This window comes from Manacus candei, unplaced genomic scaffold, assembly GCF_025592945.1.
Source record: "Manacus candei isolate 608988 ecotype Guabito, Panama unplaced genomic scaffold, ASM2559294v1 h1tg000003l, whole genome shotgun sequence".
Classification (NCBI taxonomy): domain Eukaryota; kingdom Metazoa; phylum Chordata; class Aves; order Passeriformes; family Pipridae; genus Manacus; species Manacus candei.
In genome coordinates this window covers 20795020-20815404 of record NW_026138051.1, presented here as the reverse complement: position 1 = coordinate 20815404, position 20385 = coordinate 20795020, and the positions used below count along the sequence as shown (strand labels likewise).

Below are 20385 nucleotides of genomic sequence, written 5' to 3'. Positions count from 1 at the left end.
ACTTGAGGTATGTCTGCAATTGTTGTGTCACCTGGAAATTTGATCTTTTAGAGCCATTTCCTTTTTTGTGGGAAAAAAATCAGCCTAATTAATTTTTTTCTCTCATTTCTTTGTTTAATCTCAGTGCCTGAAAGCCCTGGACTTCCTTCATTCAAATCTAGTGATTCACAGAGACATCAAAAGTGACAATATTCTTCTAGGAATCGATGGATCTGTGAAACTGAGTAGGTGTTCTTGGTCAGGTACAGCGTTCCTGGGAGGCAGGGTCTGGGGTTGCCTTTGAGTGCCTGCCAGTTCCCCAAAAGTGGTGCTGGTGGGAGTGCCCAGCCCACTGCTGTAAGCTGAGAGCAGAGTTGCAATGTGCAGAGAGCTCTAGAGAGGATGAGGCTGTCAAGAGTGCCTTTGGTTTGGGTATGTCCCTTCCAGAGGAAACAGAGCACAGCCACTCTTCCAGCTAGATTCAACACTGTGCTCTCAGACTGAGAGTGGGGAATTCTTGTGCTTGCTTTCATAATTCAAGCTGGTTTTAACAGTCCTTGTTTTTGTCTGCAGTTGATTTTGGCTTCTGTGCTTGGCTTACACCCTGGCAGAAGAAACGGTGGTCAGTCGTTGGGACTGCTTTCTATATGGCACCAGAAATGTTGAGAGGAGACAAATATGGTGCCAAAGTGGACATCTGGGCACTTGGGATCATGGCACTAGAAATGGTGGATGGTCCTACACGGGTAAGGTGCAAATACTGTCAGAGAGCCCTGCCTTTCTCCCCTGAGCCATATCTTTCTCCCACTCACATCAGCTTGAACTAGTCCCACCAAGGCCCACGTCTAAAAGTGTCCTGGAGCACATCTGCTCACAGGAGAAGCGACATGTGCCAGTGCAGAAATGGGCCGTTTTGGCCTCCCACAATGCTTGAATTCCTCCTGTGCTCTTTGAACTCCCTTGGAGCTGGATCTCCCAATGGCAGGAATTTTTCAGCAGCAGGATTCTCCCGTTGGAGAATTACTGTGAAAAGCATTTCAAGGGGATCTGCAGGCCAGAAGTCTTTTCAAACTGGGACCAGTGCCCACTGCTTACCTGAGCCTTTCAGGGCAGGTCACTGCTTCTAGTACTGCCACAAGTATGTATTAGCCAGTACATTTCTAAAAGTAGGTTCTAGCACAGCTCCTTGTAGTAAGCCAATGTATTTTCAAGTTTGCAGTTGTAGATGCTAATTCCCTAAAATGAAATGACCCGCTCTTACACCAAAGGAGTGTGCAATAGGCCAGGAAGGTATACTGGGATAAAACCCCATGACTAACAGCTGAAACCAAGTTAAATGCTGCACAGTTAATTCCTGAGGAAGGCAACAATTAGGGAAAATGTCAGTCTTCCAGTCCTTCTGAAAAAGGTCCCTGACTTTTCATGCAAGACTTCTTTTGGATTGCATTTGCCTTGCAGAAGGCAGCAAAAAGAGATGAAGGCAATTAGCAGGACTGGTCTGGATGCTGAAAATTCTCTGCTTCCTTAAACTCAAATGTTGATCAGGGCTCCTGGAGAAGCCCCAGGTCAAGTCTCAGAAAGCAAGGACTGGCCTGTGCTGGAGCTCTTCCCCTCGGGGAGGGATGGTTAATGGCTGTCTTGTGTTTCCTTTGTCCCAGCCTAAGGACGTGCCACCCCAGCTGAAAACTCGCAGAAACCTGTCACCTGTGTTCCGTTCCTTCCTGCAGTCCTGCCTGAAACGGAATGCGAAGCGTCGATGGACGGCCAAGAAGCTGCTGAAGGTAAAGTGGCTGCAGGTGAAACAGCTGTCCAGGGATGGGCTTTGTCATTAACTAAAGTCAGAGGCATCAGGAGGCTTCCTCTCCTACTAATCTCCACTCTTGGTGCTTTTCAAATGACAACTAAGTAGCGTCACAGAATAATTTGGCTTGGAAGGGTCCTATAAGTGGCATCTAGTCCAACCCCCCTGCAACGAGCAGGGACATCTTCAACTAGCCCGGGTTGCTCAGAGCCCTGTCCCACCTGACCAGGGATGGGGCATCCACTTCCTGTGCCAGTGTTTCAGCACCCTCATTCTAAACAATGACTTCCTTAGATGTAACCAGAATCTATCGTTTTCCACTTGAAAACCATGACCCTTTGTCCCATTGCAACCATGCCCTTTGAGAAAATGTGTCCCCTTGAAGGATTGAAAGGCCACAATAAGCTCTCCCTGGGACCTTCTCTTCTCCAGTGCCATCTGTCTTGGCCTTTCCTCAGAGGAAAGATGGAGGTCTAGATAGTTCCCTATGTCCTCCTGATGTGTATTGCTGGTAACCAGAGGAATCCCACTGGAGCCTGTGAGAAACTGCATTTGGAAAGTAATGGCTCCTTTTGTTCTTCTTTGGTTTTTCGGTGCAGCATCGGTTTTTAAAAAAATCCAAGAGTCTTGTCGAGATGGCTCCCTTGATTGAGGCAGCCAGGAGACCCAGAACAGCGGCACCAGAACCTCTGCTGGCTCCCTCTCTTTCTGGACAAGAGGGGAAAGAAGAGCAAGTAGAGAAGAAAGTTGTCAAAGCAAAGCCTGAAGGAGTGAAATCAGTAAGTGCCAGAGTACATTAGCACTGCTTTTGGTGTCAATCAGAGCTGCAAGTTCCTGAGCAGACAGCGCTTGCTTTCTGTGGCTGAAGAGTGTGAGGGCTCTAGCCCTGCCATGACATGGTGCTTCAGCCCAGCCACTGACACCTGGAAAAGGGGTTTTGAACTTCCAAGTTGAGTCAGAGTGTCCCTTGCAGGACACACAGCAATAACTGTGCCCTTGAGGGTAGTTGCCCCTCTGCACGACCTAGTTGAGAAAATGCATGAAAATTGAAGAGAAAACTGCCCAGGAACTCGTGTAAATCCAGTCTTTTCTTCTCGTCCATTCACTTTGTGAAGTGGGCAGCAAGAGACAGTTTAAGAGCCTGACTTGTGGCCAACAGCATCTTCCCAAGGGTTTGCATTTGAACTATGATCTCAGGGCAGCTCTGCAAGCCACCTTTCTGACAGAAACTAATTCTTGCCACAGATCCTCAAGAGCTCTGCAATGGCAGGTGTTGCTGCAGCACCACAACCTAAAGAAGACTGCTTGCCCGACACTGAAATGCCAAGCACAAGCACTGGCAAAAGAGGCACTGGGAAAAAATGCACACAGAAAACAAACACTGGGAAGAAAAGCTCTGGGGAAACCAGCACAGGGAGAAAAAGCTCAGACCAGCCACAACTGATATCCTCACTAACAAGTATTTACCTCGCCGATCTCAGTACGTATCATGTATTTCACTTCTGGTAGAGCAGTCCATGGTATGCATGTCAACTTTAGCTGTACTAAAGGAACAGAGTGTTTGTGGAGCCATCTGTGCTTCAGAGCTGCCTCTGTTGCTCTTGTGATTGTTGTTGCCATCTGACTACAAAGGGCTCACAGCCCCGCACAGTGGGGCTGCCTTTCGGATCTGCTGCAAGGTGGTATCTCTGTTTCACACGAGCATCTTTCATGTTGTTTCTTTCAGAGGGCATTGTGAGTGAGGGGGACCCTGCGAAGAAATACACTGTACAGCAGATAATTGGCCAAGGGTAAGTCCAATCTCAGCTACTTCCACAAAACCATGGGCCAGGGATTTTGCTGGTGTCCTATCAAGCATGCAGTCGGGCAAGCTGCAAACATGGGCAGACACTGGGCTTACATCCTCCTGTCTGTCAGTCCTGATCAGTATTTAATAACTGTGGTCAGAAGGCATTGTCAAAGACAACTCAATGCTGGCAGTCTCTTGCCTGTAACAAGGAGCAGGACGTTGAGTATGTCCTATGTTTTCTCCTGGCCACCCTGCATGGCAGAGGGCTGCTGGGCTGCTGGGCTGCTGGGCTGCTGCTGAAGCCGAGTGTTTTATAAACACTCTGGGCAGCAGAGCTCTGCTCTCTGGGCTGGTTTCTCACCCAGGGCCTAAACGCCTTCTCCTTTCTTGGCTGCTGCTCTGTTTCTAGGGCTTTTGGAACTGTTTTCCGAGGAGTTGACATTGCCACAGGAGGACAGGTAAGGGCCAGCACCCCCGGCAGATTGTGCAGCTCTCGAGTGCTTTCCCCTCCGCTGGGAGCTGTGGCCACAGCTCTGGGTGGCCACGAGATCTTTGCTGCAGAGACTGTTCCTCTGAGGGCAGACAAGTGTCAGCCTGCAAGACACGGTTTGGACAGACCTTGTCCTTATTAAGTCCCCAAAAGAAGGCAAGGAGGGCAGGGGTATCTTTCAGAGAAGGACACCTTTGCTCAGACTTATTTACTGACTATGCTAATGCATCAGCTACTTGGTGGCTCCTTACCCAGCTGCAGTGCTGCACTTGGGAAGTGCACTTACACAGGAGTCTGCAAGGGATCTAAAGGCCCTGAGCGCTGCTCATAACCCCGGCCACATCCATAAAATACCCTAGAATGGGTTATTCCTTTTCAAAGCCAGAAAAGAACTGCAAATAGGAACTGGGTTAAAAACGTTCTTTAGAGTTGCAAAATCCAACTTCAACATGTTACAAAGTTCTGGGATTGTATTTTTTTTTTTTTTGGAAACCTCCATGACCTTTTAGGATGGGATTTCCTCCATTATGGATTGATTGTTTGGAGTTGATGGATTGTATGGATTGATTTGTCCAGAGTTTACAAGGCAAAATGTCTATAGCCATGTGTCCTGTAACTGGCACACAAGGGCGAGTGGAGGAATCGCCTCTTGTCCTGTCAGTTAAGAAGCTCTGGTGTCTAATCCCAGGCAGTTTGGCCCACCCTGGATCCATCATTCCAAAGACACCTGCTCCATGTGCGTTGTGGTCCTGTGCAACAGACTTCTCAAGTCTATGGCTTTCAATCTCCTTTTAGGTGGCCATCAAGAAGATTTTTCTTGGAGACCAAAAGCATCAAAGCGAAAAAGTTGTAAATGAAGTTACGGTCCTAAAGAGAATGAGACACCCCAATATCATTCGCTATATAGACAGGTGAGTGGTTCTGGGATTATCACATCATTGACATACTGCAAGCCAAGGGCTAAAAAGCCACTTTGGTCACTGGAAGAACATGGAGCTCTTCATTATTTCTCAACTCTTCCACCAGCAGTGGATGGGAGGTGCAGGGCACAGGTCTCTTAGCTCCTTCAGGGAGGAGCTTGCCTTGTGTCTGCCTTGGCCTTTTCTGGTATAGGTAGTTTGAAGCGTGTCTTCCAAAACCTCCATCTGCCATGTCTTCCTAAAGCCACAGCCCTTCAGTTCACTACCTCCCTGTTCTTTTGGGGTCTGGTTTTTTTCAAACTGATCATCTTTTCTTTGCCTTAGTGATACGTGCTGATAAACCCTCCTAGAAATTATTGCCCTTGGGGTTTTCCCTCTACTTTCTGTTGCTGTGGATGCCAGGAAGACTAGGCTCTTGTTTGCACAACCACACAATGTGCCAGGTTTTAAATGGTTTTCCCTGTTTCTGAATGCACTTTATGCAATGCTTTCCAAGGGGTTGACCAACATCTGCCCTCAGTGGTACACACTCTCCTCCCGTGGAGAAGTCTGTGTTGCCTGCTTCCTGGAGTTCAGGCTGGAAGGGATGAGTTAAGATGATGAAGCAACTGATGGCAATGTCCTGGTTCCAGATTTCTCTCTGCTGTCACTAAACTGCATTTTTGCCTTGCTTGCCATCTAGGACATCTCCTTTTTCACAGATGAGCCTTTCTCATTTAGCCTGCTCAGATTCTCTCTTCATTTACAAGTGACCTGGCAAGAAAACTCAACTGCAGTCTTTCCCATAAGGTCATTTAGCTGGGCCCATTCATCTCCATGCTGTGGGTTTCTTCTTTCAGCTACCTTTTCAATGAAGAACTCTGGCTGGTGACGGAATATGTGGAGGGATGCACCTTAGGCGATGTCATTTCGAAACAAGCTCTTGAGGAAGAGATGATAGCCTCTATCAGTTGGGAGGTAAGGGATGCTGCCCTTGCTTCTGACAGCTTGGACAGGATGGTTCTTTGCAAAAGGTGGTAAGAGCAGGTGTGATTTCCTGTTCAGAGCTTTGTTTCTGCGTTGCTGTTATGATGTGGAGAAGAAAAGAGCATCCAAGTGAACGGCCTGCCAGTCTCACTGCATTTCTTGTACTCTGTTATTATACTCCTATAATGTTGTTGTACTTTCCTTTCTAGTTTAATTTCATTTTATTTTATTTATTATTCCAAACTTTGCCACTTGAGGTATGTCTGCAATTGTTGTGTCACCTGGAAATTTGATCTTTTAGAGCCATTTCCTTTATTGTTGGAAAAAATCAGCCTAATTAATTTTTTTCTCTCATTTCTTTGTTTAATTTCAGTGCCTGAAAGCCCTGGACTTCCTTCATTCAAATCGAGTGATCCACAGAGACATCAAAAGTGACAATATTCTCCTAGGAATGGATGGATCTGTGAGATTGAGTAGGTGTTCTTGGTCAGGCACAGCGTTCCTGGGAGGCAGGGTCTGGGGTTGCCTTTGAGTGCCTGCCAGTTCCCCAAAAGTGGTGCTGGTGGGAGTGCCCAGCCCACTGCTGTAAGCTGAGAGCAGAGTTGCAATGTGCAGAGAGCTCTAGAGAGGATGAGGCTGTCAAGAGTGCCTTTGGTTTGGGTATGTCCCTTCCAGAGGAAACAGAGCACAGCCACTCTTCCAGCTAGATTCAACACTGTGCTCTCAGACTGAGAGTGGGGAATCCTTGTGCTTGCTTTCATAATTCAAGCCGGTTTTAACACTATTTCTGTTTTCTGCAGTTGATTTTGGCTTATGTGCTTGGCTGAAGCCCCAGCGAAAGACATGGAGGTCATTTTTTGCAGCTCCTTTCTATATGGCATCAGAAATGTTGAGAAGAGACAGATATGATGCCAAAGTGGACATCTGGGCCCTTGGGATCACAGCACTAGAAATGGTGGATGGTCCTACACGGGTAAGGTGCAAATACTGTCAGAGAGCCCTGCCTTTCTCCCCTGAACCATATCTTTCTCCCACTCACATCAGCTTGAACTAGTCCCACCAAGGCCCACGTCTAAAAGTGTCCTGGAGCACATCTGCTCACAGGAGAAGCGACATGTGCCAGTGCAGAAATGGGCCGTTTTGGCCTCCCACAATGCTTGAATTCCTCCTGTGCTCTTTGAACTTCCTTGGAGCTGGATCTCCCAATGGCAGGAATTTTTCAGCAGCAGGATTCTCCCGTTGGAGAATTACTGTGAAAAGCATTTCAAGGGGATCTGCAGGCCAGAAGTCTTTTCAAACTGGGACCAGTGCCCACTGCTTACCTGAGCCTTTCAGGGCAGGTCACTGCTTCTAGTACTGCCACAAGTATGTATTAGCCAGTAAGTTTCTAAAAGTAGGTTCTAGCACAGCTCCTTGTAGTAAGCCAATGTATTTTCAAGTTTGCAGTTGTAGATGCTAATTCCCTAAAATGAAATGACCCGCTCTTACACCAAAGGAGTGTGCAATAGGCCAGGAAGGTATACTGGGATAAAACCCCATGACTAAGAGCTGAAACCAAGTTAAATGCTGCACAGTTAATTCCTGAGGAAGGCAACAATTATGGAAAATGTCAGTCTTCCAGTCTTTCTGAAAAAGGTCCCTGACTTTTCTTGGAAGACTTCTTTTGGATTGCATTTGCCTTGCAGAAGGCAGCAAAAAGAGATGAAGGCAATTAGCAGGACTGGTCTGGATGCTGAAAATTCTCTGCTTCCTTAAGCTCAAATGTTGATCAGGGCTCCTGGAGAAGCTCCAGGTCAAGTCTCAGAAAGCAAGGACTGGCCTGTGCTGGAGCTCTTCCCCTCAGGGAGGGATGGTTAATGGCTGTCTTGTGTTTCCTTTGTCCCAGCCTAAGGATGTGCCACCGGAGCTGGAGACTCCCAGAAACCTGTCGCCTGTGTTCCGTTCCTTCCTGCAGTCCTGCCTGAAACGGAATGCGAAGCGTCGATGGACGGCCAAGAAGCTGCTGAAGGTAAAGTGGCTGCAGGTGAAACAGCTGTCCAGGGATGAGCTTTGTCATCAGCTAAACTCAGAGGCATCAGGAGGCTTCCTCTCCTACTAATCTCCACTCTTGGTGCTTTTCAAATGACAACTAAGTAGCATCCTAGAATAATTTGGCTTGGAAGGGTCCTATAAGTGGCATCTAGTCCAACCCCCCAGCAATGAGCAGGCACATCTTCAACTAGCCCGGGTTGCTCAGAGCCCTGTCCCACCTGACCAGGGATGGGGCATCCACTTCCTGTGCCAGTGTTTCAGCACCCTCATTCTAAACGACTTCCTTAGATGTAACCAGAATCTATCGTTTTCCACTTGAAAACCATGACCCTTTGTCCCATTGCAACAGACCCTTTGAAAAAATGTGTCCCCTTGAAGGACTGCAAGGCCACAATAAGCTCTCCCTGGGACCTTCTCTTCTCCAGTGCCATCTCTCATGGCCTTTCCTCCAAGGAAAAGTCTTCCACCTTCTGGTCCTGTCTGTGGCCCTGGCTTTTACTTTGGGAGGACACTTGGTTGTACCTGGTGGCAAAAGACCTGGAGTAGAATAATAGAAGGTCCAGAGGCTGAAATGGTGTTGGTGGAGGGGGACCCAAGGAAGCAGTCCCAGCCAAGTGGTCAGAGTATTAATGGCCTGGGAGAAGGAAGGGGCTGTGGGGAGCTCACTGTGAGCCTCAGAGGGAGTCCAGCTTGTTCCTCCTGCCCCACTCTTTGAGGTTTCTGCCACCCAAGGAGGGACAGCTGAGCGGGCCTTGTCCCAGCCCCATTTGCTGCCTGGCACATTCAAGCAGGCCAGAAGTGCTCCAGGGTTCTGGCAGGTTTTGTGGCAGAGAGAGGGAGCTGCAGAAGGTGCCACTGGGCTGTCCCTGCTGGGAAGGAAGGTGGCAGCCAGCACAGGGAGGGGCAGGGCTGGAATGCACACACTGCTCTCCCTGCAAGCCAGAGCTGAGTCCATCAGCGCTCTGCCCCTTGTGTCCCTGCTCTTGTCTGGGTGCTGAGAACCTCCACCTCAGTGCTCTTCAGAACAACACACAGGCCTGCATCCTCCTGGGGTTGACCTTGCTTAGAGGTACGGGAATTTCCCGAGGAGGGGCTTATGCTCCTCATCAGTTTTCACACCTAAAATAGCCCAAGTCTTTAGAGAAGAGGAACCTAAGGGAGTCCTTTGAGTTTTCTGAAATGGAAAAGGCCCGAGACAGCAAGTGGCATTCCCGAGCACTGGCAAGGCAAACCTCCTTGCTGCAGACACCTTGAGAAATTGAATAATGGCCTTATGGGCCATGTTTGCCTGTGATAGCAAGGTCCTGGACATGAAGTTGGAGGTGTAGATGGTGCCCTCAGTCCTCCTGATGTGTATTGCTGGTAACCAGAGGAATCCCACTGGAGCCTGTGAGAATCTGTGTTTGGAAAGTAATGGCTCTATTGGTTTTTCTTTCGTTTTGGGTGCAGCATCCGTTTTTAAAGAAATCCAAGAGTCTTGATGAGATGGCTCCTCTGATTGATGCAGCCAGGAGATCCACAACACAGGCACCAGAACCTCTGCTGGGTCCCTCTCTTTCTGGACAAGAGGGGAAAGAAGAGCAAGCAGAGAAAGAAGTTGTCAAAGCAAAGCCTGAAGGAATGAAATCAGTAAGTGCCAGTTTTGGTTAGCACTGCCTTTGGTGTCATTCAGAGCTGCAAGTTCCTGAGCAGACAGTGTTTGCCATGCATGGCTGAAGATTGTGAGGGCTCTAGCCCTGCCATGACATGGTGCTTCAGCCCAGCCACTGACACCTGGAAAAGGGGTTTTGAACTTCCAAATTGAGTCAGGGTCCCTTGCAGGAGACAGGAGAAACTGTCCCTTGGGGATACCTGCCCCTCTGCACAGTTCAAAAATGCATAAAAATTGAAGAGAAAACTGCCCAGGAACTCGTGTAAATCCAGTCTTTTCTTCTCGTCCATTCACTTTGTGAAGTGGCCAGCAAGAGACAGTTTAAGAGCCCAACTGGTGGCCAACAGCATCTTCCCAAGGGTTTGCATTTGAACTATGATCTCAGGGCATCTCTGCAAGCCACCTTTCTCACAGAAACTAATTCTTGCCACAGATCCTCAAGAGCTCTGCAATGGCAGGCACTGCTGCAGCACCACAACCTTAAGAAGTCTCCTTTCCCAACACTGATATGCCTCCACTCGCAAAGGAGGCAGAGTAAAGAAGGACTTGGAAAACAGCCAACGTATGTGTGGAGGAACAAGAAACAGAATGGCAGCGTTTCCGAGCTTGCAGAGACCTGAATGGTGCTTGAGGAAAACACCAACTTATGGACTTCCATGTTTTTACCCAGTTCTGAAGCCAGTTTAATGTACCCACACATATACCTCTGTATCAATCCCCTTGACTTGTACTACCCCAGACATGTCTGAACTTGTCCCCAGTTATTCCCACCAAAAGTTGTTTTCTCCCTTACTCTCCCCTGCTTTCCCGCTCATCCCACACTGATTGGCCAGAAAATGCCGCAGTGCGGAGTGAGCTCCCATTGGCCCCAGATACCTGACTCCTCCCAAGTTCCTCCCTCCTTCTCCCTACTCCCCAATCCTGGGGCACCCTGAGATGTCCGTCCCATGCTCCGCCCCGGTTATCGGACCTCCCTCACCTGAACCCTACATAAGTCCTCGTTCCTCCTAATAAAATAGCTGTTGCACCCCTTCCTTCTGCCTTGTCAGACCGTTCTGTGTCGCGTCCCTGTTTCCTTCCCCACCGGGCGGTGGCAAGTATCTACTCTGATCTTTGCAGCCACTTCATTATTAAATTAACTTTTGTTGTTATTCATAGCTGGGAAGCCCCATTGGTGGGGGTTTTGGTATGGCTTGGAATTGGGGAAGGAAAAAATTAAAAGAAAAACGGAAAGATGGGGGGGTGGGGGTGGAACTGGGGCTTCCTTCAAGTTGGGAGCGGGACGGCGTGGGGCCGGGGAGCTGTAGGGAGACTCCTCGCCACTGTGCTCAGTGCCTGGCCTCTTCCCCCCGCCCCACCGCCCAGGCTGAGAACCGTCGCCGCTGCTGCCTCAGTCTGGGGGCCGCCCCGCCTCATCGGCAACTGTTCTTGCCTCAGCCCTCAGGTGTTTTCCTCTCAGCCCGCACCAATTTTCCCCTCAATCCGCAGCCGGTTTTGCCTCAGCCCACAGCCCTTTCTGCCTCATAACTGCCCCCCCCCCGCCTCAGCTGCAGCCGGTTTTGTCTAAGCCCAGAGCCATTCTCATCTCAGCCCTTGTGCCCCGCTGCTTCAGCCCGCAGCGGTTTTTGCTTCAGCCTGGGGGTCACCCCATCTCAGCTGAGGCCTCAGTGATGCCGGGAAAAGGCGACGCTAGGAAAACTCAAGAGCCACAGGCGCTATGAAGCCGCTCGTTGTTTATTACGCTGCCGGACGCGCGGGGATGACTCCGCCTGACACGGGCGAGAGCTCCCCCCTCACGGCTCCCGTTTTCTCCCCGCAGGTCATCCATATCCATCGCACGGTTTTACATATTCAGGAGCTACCCCAGAGTGGGCGCTGGTCTATGGAAATCTCGGGACACGCCTTCTGGCGCCTGCCCACTTCTCTCGGGTGGTCCTCTCGGGTCCTCTGACTCTGGACAGGAGAATGAAGAGGAAGAAGTGGAGAAGGAACCTGTGGCTGTTGCAGAAGTAATGCCTGAAGGAAGGAAAGCTTTGGTTAGCACTGCCTTTGGTGTTATTCAGAGCTGCAAGTTCCTAATATTTTAGCAGCATTTGTTTTATCCTAATGTTGAGTACGGCTCCTGGAGAAGCCCCAGGTCAAGTCTCAGAAAGCAAGGACTGGCCTGTGCTGGAGCTCTTCCCCTCGGGGAGGGATGGTTAATGGCTGTCTTGTGTTTCCTTTGTCCCAAGGCTAAGGACGTGCCACCCCAGCTGAAAACTCACAGAAACCTGTCACCTGTGTTCCGTTCCTTCCTGCAGTCCTGCCTGAATCGGAAGGTGAAGCGTCGATGGACGGCCAGGAAGCTGCTGCAGGTAAAGTGGCTGCAGGTGAAACAGCTGTCCAGGGATGGGCTTTGTCATCAGCTCAACTCAGAGGCATCAGGAGGCTTCCTCTCCTACTAATCCCCAGTCTTGGTGCTTTTCAAATGACAAATAAGTAGCATCACAGAATAATTATGCTTGGAAGGGACCTTTAAGTGACATCTAGTCCAACCCCCCAGCAATGAGCAGGCACATCTTCAACTAGACCGGGTTGCTCAGAGCCCTGTCCCACCTGACCAGGGGTGGGGCATCCACTTCCTGTGCCAGTGTTTCAGCACTCTCATTCTAAACAATGACTTCCTTAGATGTAACCAGAATCTGTCCTCTTCCACTTGAAAACCATGACCCTTTGTCCCATTGCAACAGGCCCTGCAAAAAGATGTGTCCCCTTGAAGGACTGCAAGGCCACAATAAGCTCTCCCTGGGACCTTCTCTTCTCCAGTGCCATCTCTCGTGGCCTTTCCTCCAAGGAAAGGTCTTCCACCATCTGGTCCTGTCTGTGGCCCTGGCTTTTACTTTGGGAGGACACTTGGTTGTACCTGGTGGCAAAAGACCTGGAGTAGAATAATAGCAGGTCCAGAGGCTGAAATGGTGTTGGTGGAGGGGGACCCAAGGAAGCAGTCCCAGCTTGTCCCTCCTGCCCCACTCTTTGAGGTTTCTGCCACCCAAGGAGGGACAGCTGAGCGGGCCTTGTCCCAGCCCCATTTGCTGCCTGGCACATTCAAGCAGGCCAGAAGTGCTCCAGGGTTCTGGCAGGTTTTGTGGCAGAGAGAGGGAGCTGCAGAAGGTGCCACTGGGCTGTCCCTGCTGGGAAGGAAGGTGGCAGCCAGCACAGGGAGGGGCAGGGCTGGAATGCACACACTGCTCTCCCTGCAAGCCAGAGCTGAGTCCATCAGCGCTCTGCCCCTTGTGTCCCTGCTCTTGTCTGGGTGCTGAGAACCTCCACCTCAGTGCTCTTCAGAACAACACACAGGCCTGCATTCTCCTGGGATTGACCTTGCTTAGAGGGGTTTTGAACTTGCAAGTTTAGTCAGAGTATCACTTGCAGGACACATAGCAATAACTGTGCCTAGGGGTTACCTGCTTGTCTGCGCAATCTAGTTGAGAAAATCTATGCAAACTGAGCAAGAAAGTGGCCTTGTGTCAAATGACCCTTTTGTTATTGTGTGTAACTATCCAACCTTGCAAGGGACAGAATGGTGACTGTCCCCGACTCTACTGACTCACAAGTCATTGCAGTACAAAGACTTTGCTGAAATCTCTAAGGTTGAAGACAAGCAGTGTGGTTCTTCAAATGGCACAGGCAAGGTCCTCTTCAGAACTCAGCCTGCTGATCAGTGATGAGGGTCCAAGTTCTTAAAGCCCCATCCTCAGGGATTAGAACTTGAGATGCTGCTCTTGAACACCATAAAGGCCTTTTTTTTGGCAAACTGCTGAAAGGTTGGGCAGATTCCATCCTCTCCTGTAAACACCTGATAATATTCTTTCTGTTCTGAAAATGGCACTTGTTCATAACAGTAGATTCCAAACCTCAATTTATTGTCAAAATTTAATTTTTAATGCGCTTAACAGTGCACTCAAAACTACTAAACCTTTGGCTGAATCACACGGAGTCTTTCTTCCCAAGAAAATAAGGGCTCTGTTGCACCAGCTCTCCTTAAAGTTTGTAGACAACAAACTCTTGCATTGGTGCCTGTTCTTTTCTGATTTCTGTCTCCTCTGAGCATTCCTCCATGTGCTTAGTTTCCTGTCAAGGTAAACCCTCAAAAGACTGTGGAAAATCAGTCTTTGTGGAGCCACCTGTGCTTCGGAGCTGCCTCTGCTGTTGTGGTTATTGTTGTTGTTGTTGTTGTTGTTGTTGTTACCAGCTGACTACAGAGGGCTCACAGCCCCGCACAGTGGGGCTGCCTTTTGGATCTGCTGGAAGGTGGTATCTCTGTTTCACATGAGCATCTTTCATGTTGTTTCTTTCAGAGGGCATTGTGAGTGAGGGGAACCCTACGAAGAAATACACTTTACAGCAGATAATTGGCCAAGGGTAAGTCCAATCTCAGCTACTTCCACAAAACCATGGGCCAGGGATTTTGCTGGTGTCCTATCAAGCATGCAGTCAGGCAAGCTGCAAACATGGGCAGACACTGGGCTTACATCCTCCTGTCTGTCAGTCCTGATCAGTATTTAATAACTGTGGTCAGAAGGCATTGTCAAAGACAACTCAATGCTGGCAGTCTCTTGCCTGTAATAAGGAGCAGGACATGCAGTATGTCCTATGTTTTCTCCTGGCCACCCTGCATGGCAGAGGGCTGCTGGGCTGCTGGGCTGCTGGCTGAAGCCGAGTGTTTTATAAACACTCTGGGCAGCAGAGCTCTGCTCTCTGGGCTGGCTTTCTCACCCAGGGCCTAAACGCCTTCTCCTTTCTTGGCTGCTGCTCTGTTTCTAGGTCTTGTGGAACAGTTTTCCGAGGAGTTGACATTGCCACAGGAGGACAGGTAAGGGCCAGCACCCCCGGCAGATTGTGCAGCTCTCGAGTGCTTTCCCCTCCGCTGGGAGCTGTGGCCACAGCTCTGGGTGGCCACGAGATCTTTGCTGCAGAGACTGTTCCTCTGAGGGCAGACAAGTGTCAGCCTGCAAGACACGGTTTGGACAGACCTTGTCCTTATTAAGTCCCCAAAAGAAGGCAAGGAGGGCAGGGGTATCTTTCAGAGAAGGACACCTTTGCTCAGACTTATTTACTGACTATGCTAATGCATCAGCTACTTGGTGGCTCCTTACCCAGCTGCAGTGCTGCACTTGGGAAGTGCACTTACACAGGAGTCTGCAAGGGATCTAAAGGCCCTGAGCGCTGCTCATAACCCCGGCCACATCCATAAAATACCCTAGAATGGGTTATTCCTTTTCAAACCCAGAAAAGAACTGCAAATAGGAACTGGGTTAAAAAACGTTCTTTAGAGTTGCAAAATCCAACTTCAAGATGTTAGAAAGTACAGGGATTATATTTTTTTGTGTAACCCTCATGACCTTTTGGGATGGGATTTCCCCCATTATGGATTGATTGTTTGGAGACCATTTGTCCAGAGTTTACAAGGCAAAATGTCTATAGCCATGTGTCCTGTAACTGGCACACAAGGGCGAGTGGAGGAATTGCCTCTTGTCCTGTCAGTTAAGAAGCTCTGGTGTCTAATCCCAGGCAGTTTGGCCCAGCCTGGCTCCATCATTCCAAAGACACCTGCTCCATGTGCGTTGTGGTCCCGTGCAACAGACTTCTCAAGTCTATGGCTTTCAATCTCCTTTTAGGTGACCATCAAGAAGATTTTACTTGGAGACCAAAAGCATCAAAGCGAAAAAGTTGTCCTGAATAGCATGAGACACCCCAATATCATTCGCTATATAGACAGGGAAGTGGTTCTGGGATTATCACATCATTGACACACTGCAAGCCAAGGGCTAAAAAGCCACTTTAGTCACTGGAAGAACATGGAGCTCTTCATTATTTCTCAACTCCTCCACCTGCAGTGGATGGGAGGTGCAGGGCACAGGTCTCTTAGCTCCTTCAGGGAGGAGCTTGCCTTGTGTCTGCCTTGGCCTTTTCTGGTATAGGTAGTTTGAAGCGTGTCTTCCAAAACCTCCATCTGCCATGTCTTCCTAAAGCCACAGCCCTTCAGTTCACTACCTCCCTGTTCTTTTGGGGTCTGGTTTTTTTCAAACTGATCATCTTTTCTTTGCCTTAGTGATATGTGCTGATAAACCCTCCTAGAAATTATTGCCCTTGGGGTTTTCCCTCTACTTTCTGTTGCTGTGGATGCCAGGAAGACTAGGCTCTTGTTTGCACAACCACTCAATGTGCCAGGTTTTAAATGGTTTTCCCTGTTTCTGAATGCACTTTATGCAATGCTTTCCAAGGGGTTGACCAACATCTGCCCTCAGTGGTGCACACTCTCCTCCCATGGAGAAGTCTGTGTTGCCTGCTTCCTGGAGTTCAGGCTGGAAGGGATGAGTTAAGATGATGAAGCAGCTGATGGCAATGTCCTGGTTCCAGATTTCTCTCTGCTGTCACTAAACTGCATTTTTGCCTTGCTTGCCATCTAAGACATCTCCTTTTTCACAGATGAGCCTTTCTCATTTAGCCTGCTCAGATTCTCTCTTCATTTACAAGTGACCTGGCAAGAAAACTCAACTGCAGTCTTTCCCATAAGGTCATTTAGCTGGGCCCATTCATCTCCATGCTGTGGGTTTCTTCTTTCAGCTACCTTTTCAATGAAGAACTCTGGCTGGTGATGGAATATGTGGAGGGATTCACCTTAGGCGATGTCATTTCCAAACAAGCTCTTGAGGAAGAGATGATAGCCTCTATCAGTCGGGAGGTAAGGGATGCTGCCCTTGCTTCTGACAGCTTGGACAGGATGGTTCTTTGCAAAAGGTGGTAAGAGCAGGTGTGATTTCCTGTTCAGAGCTTTGTTTCTGCGTTGCTATTGTGATGTGGAGAAGAAAAGAGCATCCAAGTGAACGGCCTGCTAGTCTCACTGCATTTCTTGTACTCTGTTATTATACTCCTATAATGTTGTTGTACTTTCCTTTCTAGTTTAATTTCATTTTATTTTATTTATTATTCCAAACTTTGCCACTTGAGGTATGTCTGCAATTGTTGTGTCACCTGGAAATTTGATCTTTTAGAGCCATTTCCTTTTTTGTGGGAAAAAAATCAGCCTAATTAATTTTCTCCTTGTGTTTCTGTGTTTAATCTCAGTGCCTGAAAGCCCTGGACTTCCTTCATTCAAATCTAGTGATCCACAGAGACATCAAAAGTGGCAATATTCTTCTGGGAATGGATGGATCTGTGAAATTGAGTAGGCGTTCCTCGTCAGGCACAGCATTCCTGGGAGGCAGGGTATATGTAGTGTATATATATATATATGTGTATATATATACAGCGTTTGTGTAAATATATATTGTGTGTATCTACACAATGTACTGTAGAATTATAACCGTTGTATATAGATAATGTATATATGTGTTTGTATATAGAGAGACTGTGTATATAGTGTGCATATATGTAGTGTATATATATAGCGTTTGTGTAAATATATATTGTGTGTATCTGTAGTATATGTATATAAATATGTATTTTTATAGACATTCGGAGGCCCTTCTATAGGTGCTACACACTGTAGAGAGAGGTGTAATATCATGTATAGGATAATGTATGATATCTTCTGTAAACGATACCCTGTATTTATCGGTGTGTGTGTTGCGTCGGTACCTGGCCATGGTTTTACCTGGACGGATGGAAGGATGGGTGGGTGAATGGATACAGATCGCCCTCTCGCGGCTGCCAGCGGGGCAGGCGGAGGCAGAAGTCCCTGAATATGTGTTTGTAAACCTTTTGCTTCAGTCGCTTCACATTGAAGTTATGAAAGGCCGAAATGAAACATTTCCCACCCATTTCCCCCGTTTTCATTTCCGAGGGACTCTCTGCTGAAGGTGGCCTGAGTATGTACATAAATGCAGCACCCTCCAAAAAACCCTGTTTTTCCCACAAGTTGTTAAAAAATACTGCCCAGCTCTGTTAGGAGCTGGAGCCCACAGTGAGGGGGCATCGTCCCTGCCCAGCCTTGGCTATCATGCGGGGAGCAGGCAGCCTTGCTTCACCTGGGATTCACTGGGGAAGCCAGAAGCCTTGTAAATCAGCACAGCCAGTTGTGTTCCCAGCTTGGGAACTCAGCTCCTTCTGATGGGCAAACCCTGTCTGTTCCAACTACTTCCAAGAAATAATAAATGCAGATGTACAGACATTCTGCTTGGCCTGTACTCTATAGGGCATTTGCACGACACCCCATAACTCTCCTGCACTGTAGCCCCTTATATAATGCTCCCTTATATATAGATAATGTACATACTTGTGTGTGTGTATATATAGAGAGAGACTGTGTAAATAGTGTGTACATATAGTGTGTATATATATGTATATACATATATATATACACATATATATATGTATTTGTGTGGGAACAGGAAAAAATTAAAGGAAAAACGAAAAGGTGGGGGACGGGACGGGACTGGGGCTTCCTTCAAGTTGGGAGCGGGACGGCGTGGGGCCGGGGAGCTGTAGGGAGACTCCTCGCCACTGTGCTCAGTGCCTGGCCTCTTCCCCCCGCCCCACCCCATCGCCCAGGCTGAGAACCGTCGCCGCTGCTGCCTCAGTCTGGGGGCCGCCCCGCCTCATCGGCAACTGTTCTTGCCTCAGCCCTCAGGTGTTTTCCTCTCAGCCCGCACCAGTTTTTCTCTCAGCCCGCACCAGTTTTTCCCTCAGCCCGCAGCCGGTTTTGCCTCAGCCCACAGCCCTTTCTGCCTCATAACTGCCCCCCCCCCGCCTCAGCTGCAGCCGGTTTTGTCTAAGCCCAGAGCCATTCTCATCTCAGTCCTTGTGCCCCGCTGCTTCAGCCCGCAGCGGTTTTGCTTCAGCCTGGGGGTCACCCCATCTCAGCTGAGGCCTCAGTGATGCCGGGAAAAGGCGACGCTAGTAAAACTCAAGAGCCACAGGCGCTATGAAGCCGCTCGTTGTTTATTACGCTGCCGGACGCGCGGGGATGACTCCGCCTGACACGGGCGAGAGCTCCCCCCTCACGGCTCCCGTTTTCTCCCCGCAGGTCATCCATATCCATCGCACGGTTTTACATATTCAGGAACTACCCCAGAGTGGGCGCTGGTCTATGGAAATCTCGGGACACGCCTTCTGGCGCCTGCCCACTTCTCTCGGGTGGTCGTAGGGGATGAAGGCTTCGAGTCTGCCTCTCACCGAACGGTTCACCTCGCTCTCGGAGCATGCGCAGTCTCTCAGCACCTTCCCCTCAGCAGGCAGCAAAGAGGGAGACCCCCTCACACACACCCGCTGCTCCGTGGCCCTGATATTCCACTGGAGCAGACAGAAAGGCTAGTCAGGGCCCCAGAAAATCTTACACGCACACAGAAGTTGGATAGGAGAAGGATTTAAGAGCTCCATGTCCACTGAGGCTTGTGACCCTGTAGGTTTCCCACAAGCCTAAGGGAATTTGGGTTTTGCAGGTGCACCAGGAGCTCAGTGCTGGGCAGAGAACTTTCTTGGGAGAAAGTCTGACTTGAGGGGCTATGGGAGAAGTGGCCAAAGGGGGGAGAACGGGCAGGAAGCACCCACGGGGGCACCCCCACTCTGACAGCTGCTCCAAGGGCTCCCTGCCACGTGTGGAACACGGAGGTGTCCCTGAGGGATTGACAACAAATGCTGTCCATGTCAGGCAATCACAGCTGTTCTGGATGTCCTCCAAGCCTCTCCATGGTAAAAGGGGAGAAGCCCAGCTTGGTGCAGCGAGGGCTGTGCCGTGAGGGCTGCCGGGAAGGAATCTCTCTCTTCCTGGAGTTGTCAAATACCTCTGAAATCCTCGGGATAATAGAACTCTCAAACCCTGCAATGCTACTGTTAAAAAGCAAGGCGTCACTTTATTCACAGTGCTGAGGGCTGTGGGTGACCAGCCAAAGGCCTCCACACAGACAGAGATTGAAAACTTATTATTCCATTATTCCATGGAAGAGCAGAGTTGATTTCCAGATGAGTTTTAGGCAGAAAGGTGAGCTTTACATCGGGAGGTAAGCTGACAAGTCACTGCGAGAAAGGGAGGTCAGGCTCCAGCAGGAGAGCAAGATTCAACATTCCAGGGGTCAAGAAGCCACCCAAAACCATTGCAGCGTGGGGAACCTTGAACGGCTGGTTCCGTGATGTCACAGGACTGTTGCCCCACTGTCGCTGTGATGTCACTGAAGTGCTGGGTGGCCACTGCAGTGTCCGTGGAACGCTCTCATTCAGGCACCAAGGGCCTCGGCTTGCGGTGCAGTTCGTCGCGTGCTCATCGCAGAGGAGTCTTCGGATTGAGGATTTCTCAGCGGAGAGTTGCGAACGGGCGTCCAAGAAGAGTTTCCGGATCGAGGAGCTCTCAGTGGAGAGCCTGCAAACCAGAGAACGGTTTTCTTTTCCCTCCCCCAAGGGGCTGTGCCCCTTGGACTGCAGCACAGCTTTGCTGACATGTTTCGGCAAATCTGTGCTGCAGTTCATGATTTTGTGCTCCTTTCATCAAATTTATATTTTTCTCCAGACAGGCCCTGCCAGGTGATGGATGTCCCGAGAGGTGAGTAGTGTTTGTTCCTGGGGGCAGCATACCTGGCTTTGGCATGGCTGTGTTCTTTATGCTCTTCCTTAGGCACTGAGATGATTTAGAAACAAAACTGCCCTTAAGATGCCCTTAGTTTGGTAGAACTCCTGTCAACAGCTTTGTCTGAAAAGGGGGGGGTCTGTGTGTGGACAGCATTTGGAATGGAACTTGAGGGGGTTCTGTGCCCTCCACTGGATAGCCTGTGGAGTCTGTAATTT

At 49.3% G+C, this 20385-nt stretch overlaps 1 protein-coding gene across 1 annotated transcript in view; it reads left to right on the top strand.

The window, feature by feature from the left end:
• Positions 1-20385, top strand: part of LOC127471468 (uncharacterized) — a 185287-nt gene that overhangs the window by 37342 nt on the left and 127560 nt on the right. Inside the window, exons 16-25 of the mRNA XM_051788394.1 lie at positions 2380-2559; positions 3026-3260; positions 3507-3570; positions 3979-4027; positions 4855-4970; positions 5819-5936; positions 6319-6418; positions 6746-6918; positions 7831-7953; positions 9426-9605. Of these exons, the coding sequence (XP_051644354.1) occupies positions 2380-2559; positions 3026-3260; positions 3507-3570; positions 3979-4027; positions 4855-4970; positions 5819-5936; positions 6319-6418; positions 6746-6918; positions 7831-7953; positions 9426-9605 (1338 nt within the window). The remainder of the gene's footprint in view (positions 1-2379; positions 2560-3025; positions 3261-3506; positions 3571-3978; positions 4028-4854; positions 4971-5818; positions 5937-6318; positions 6419-6745; positions 6919-7830; positions 7954-9425; positions 9606-20385) is intronic.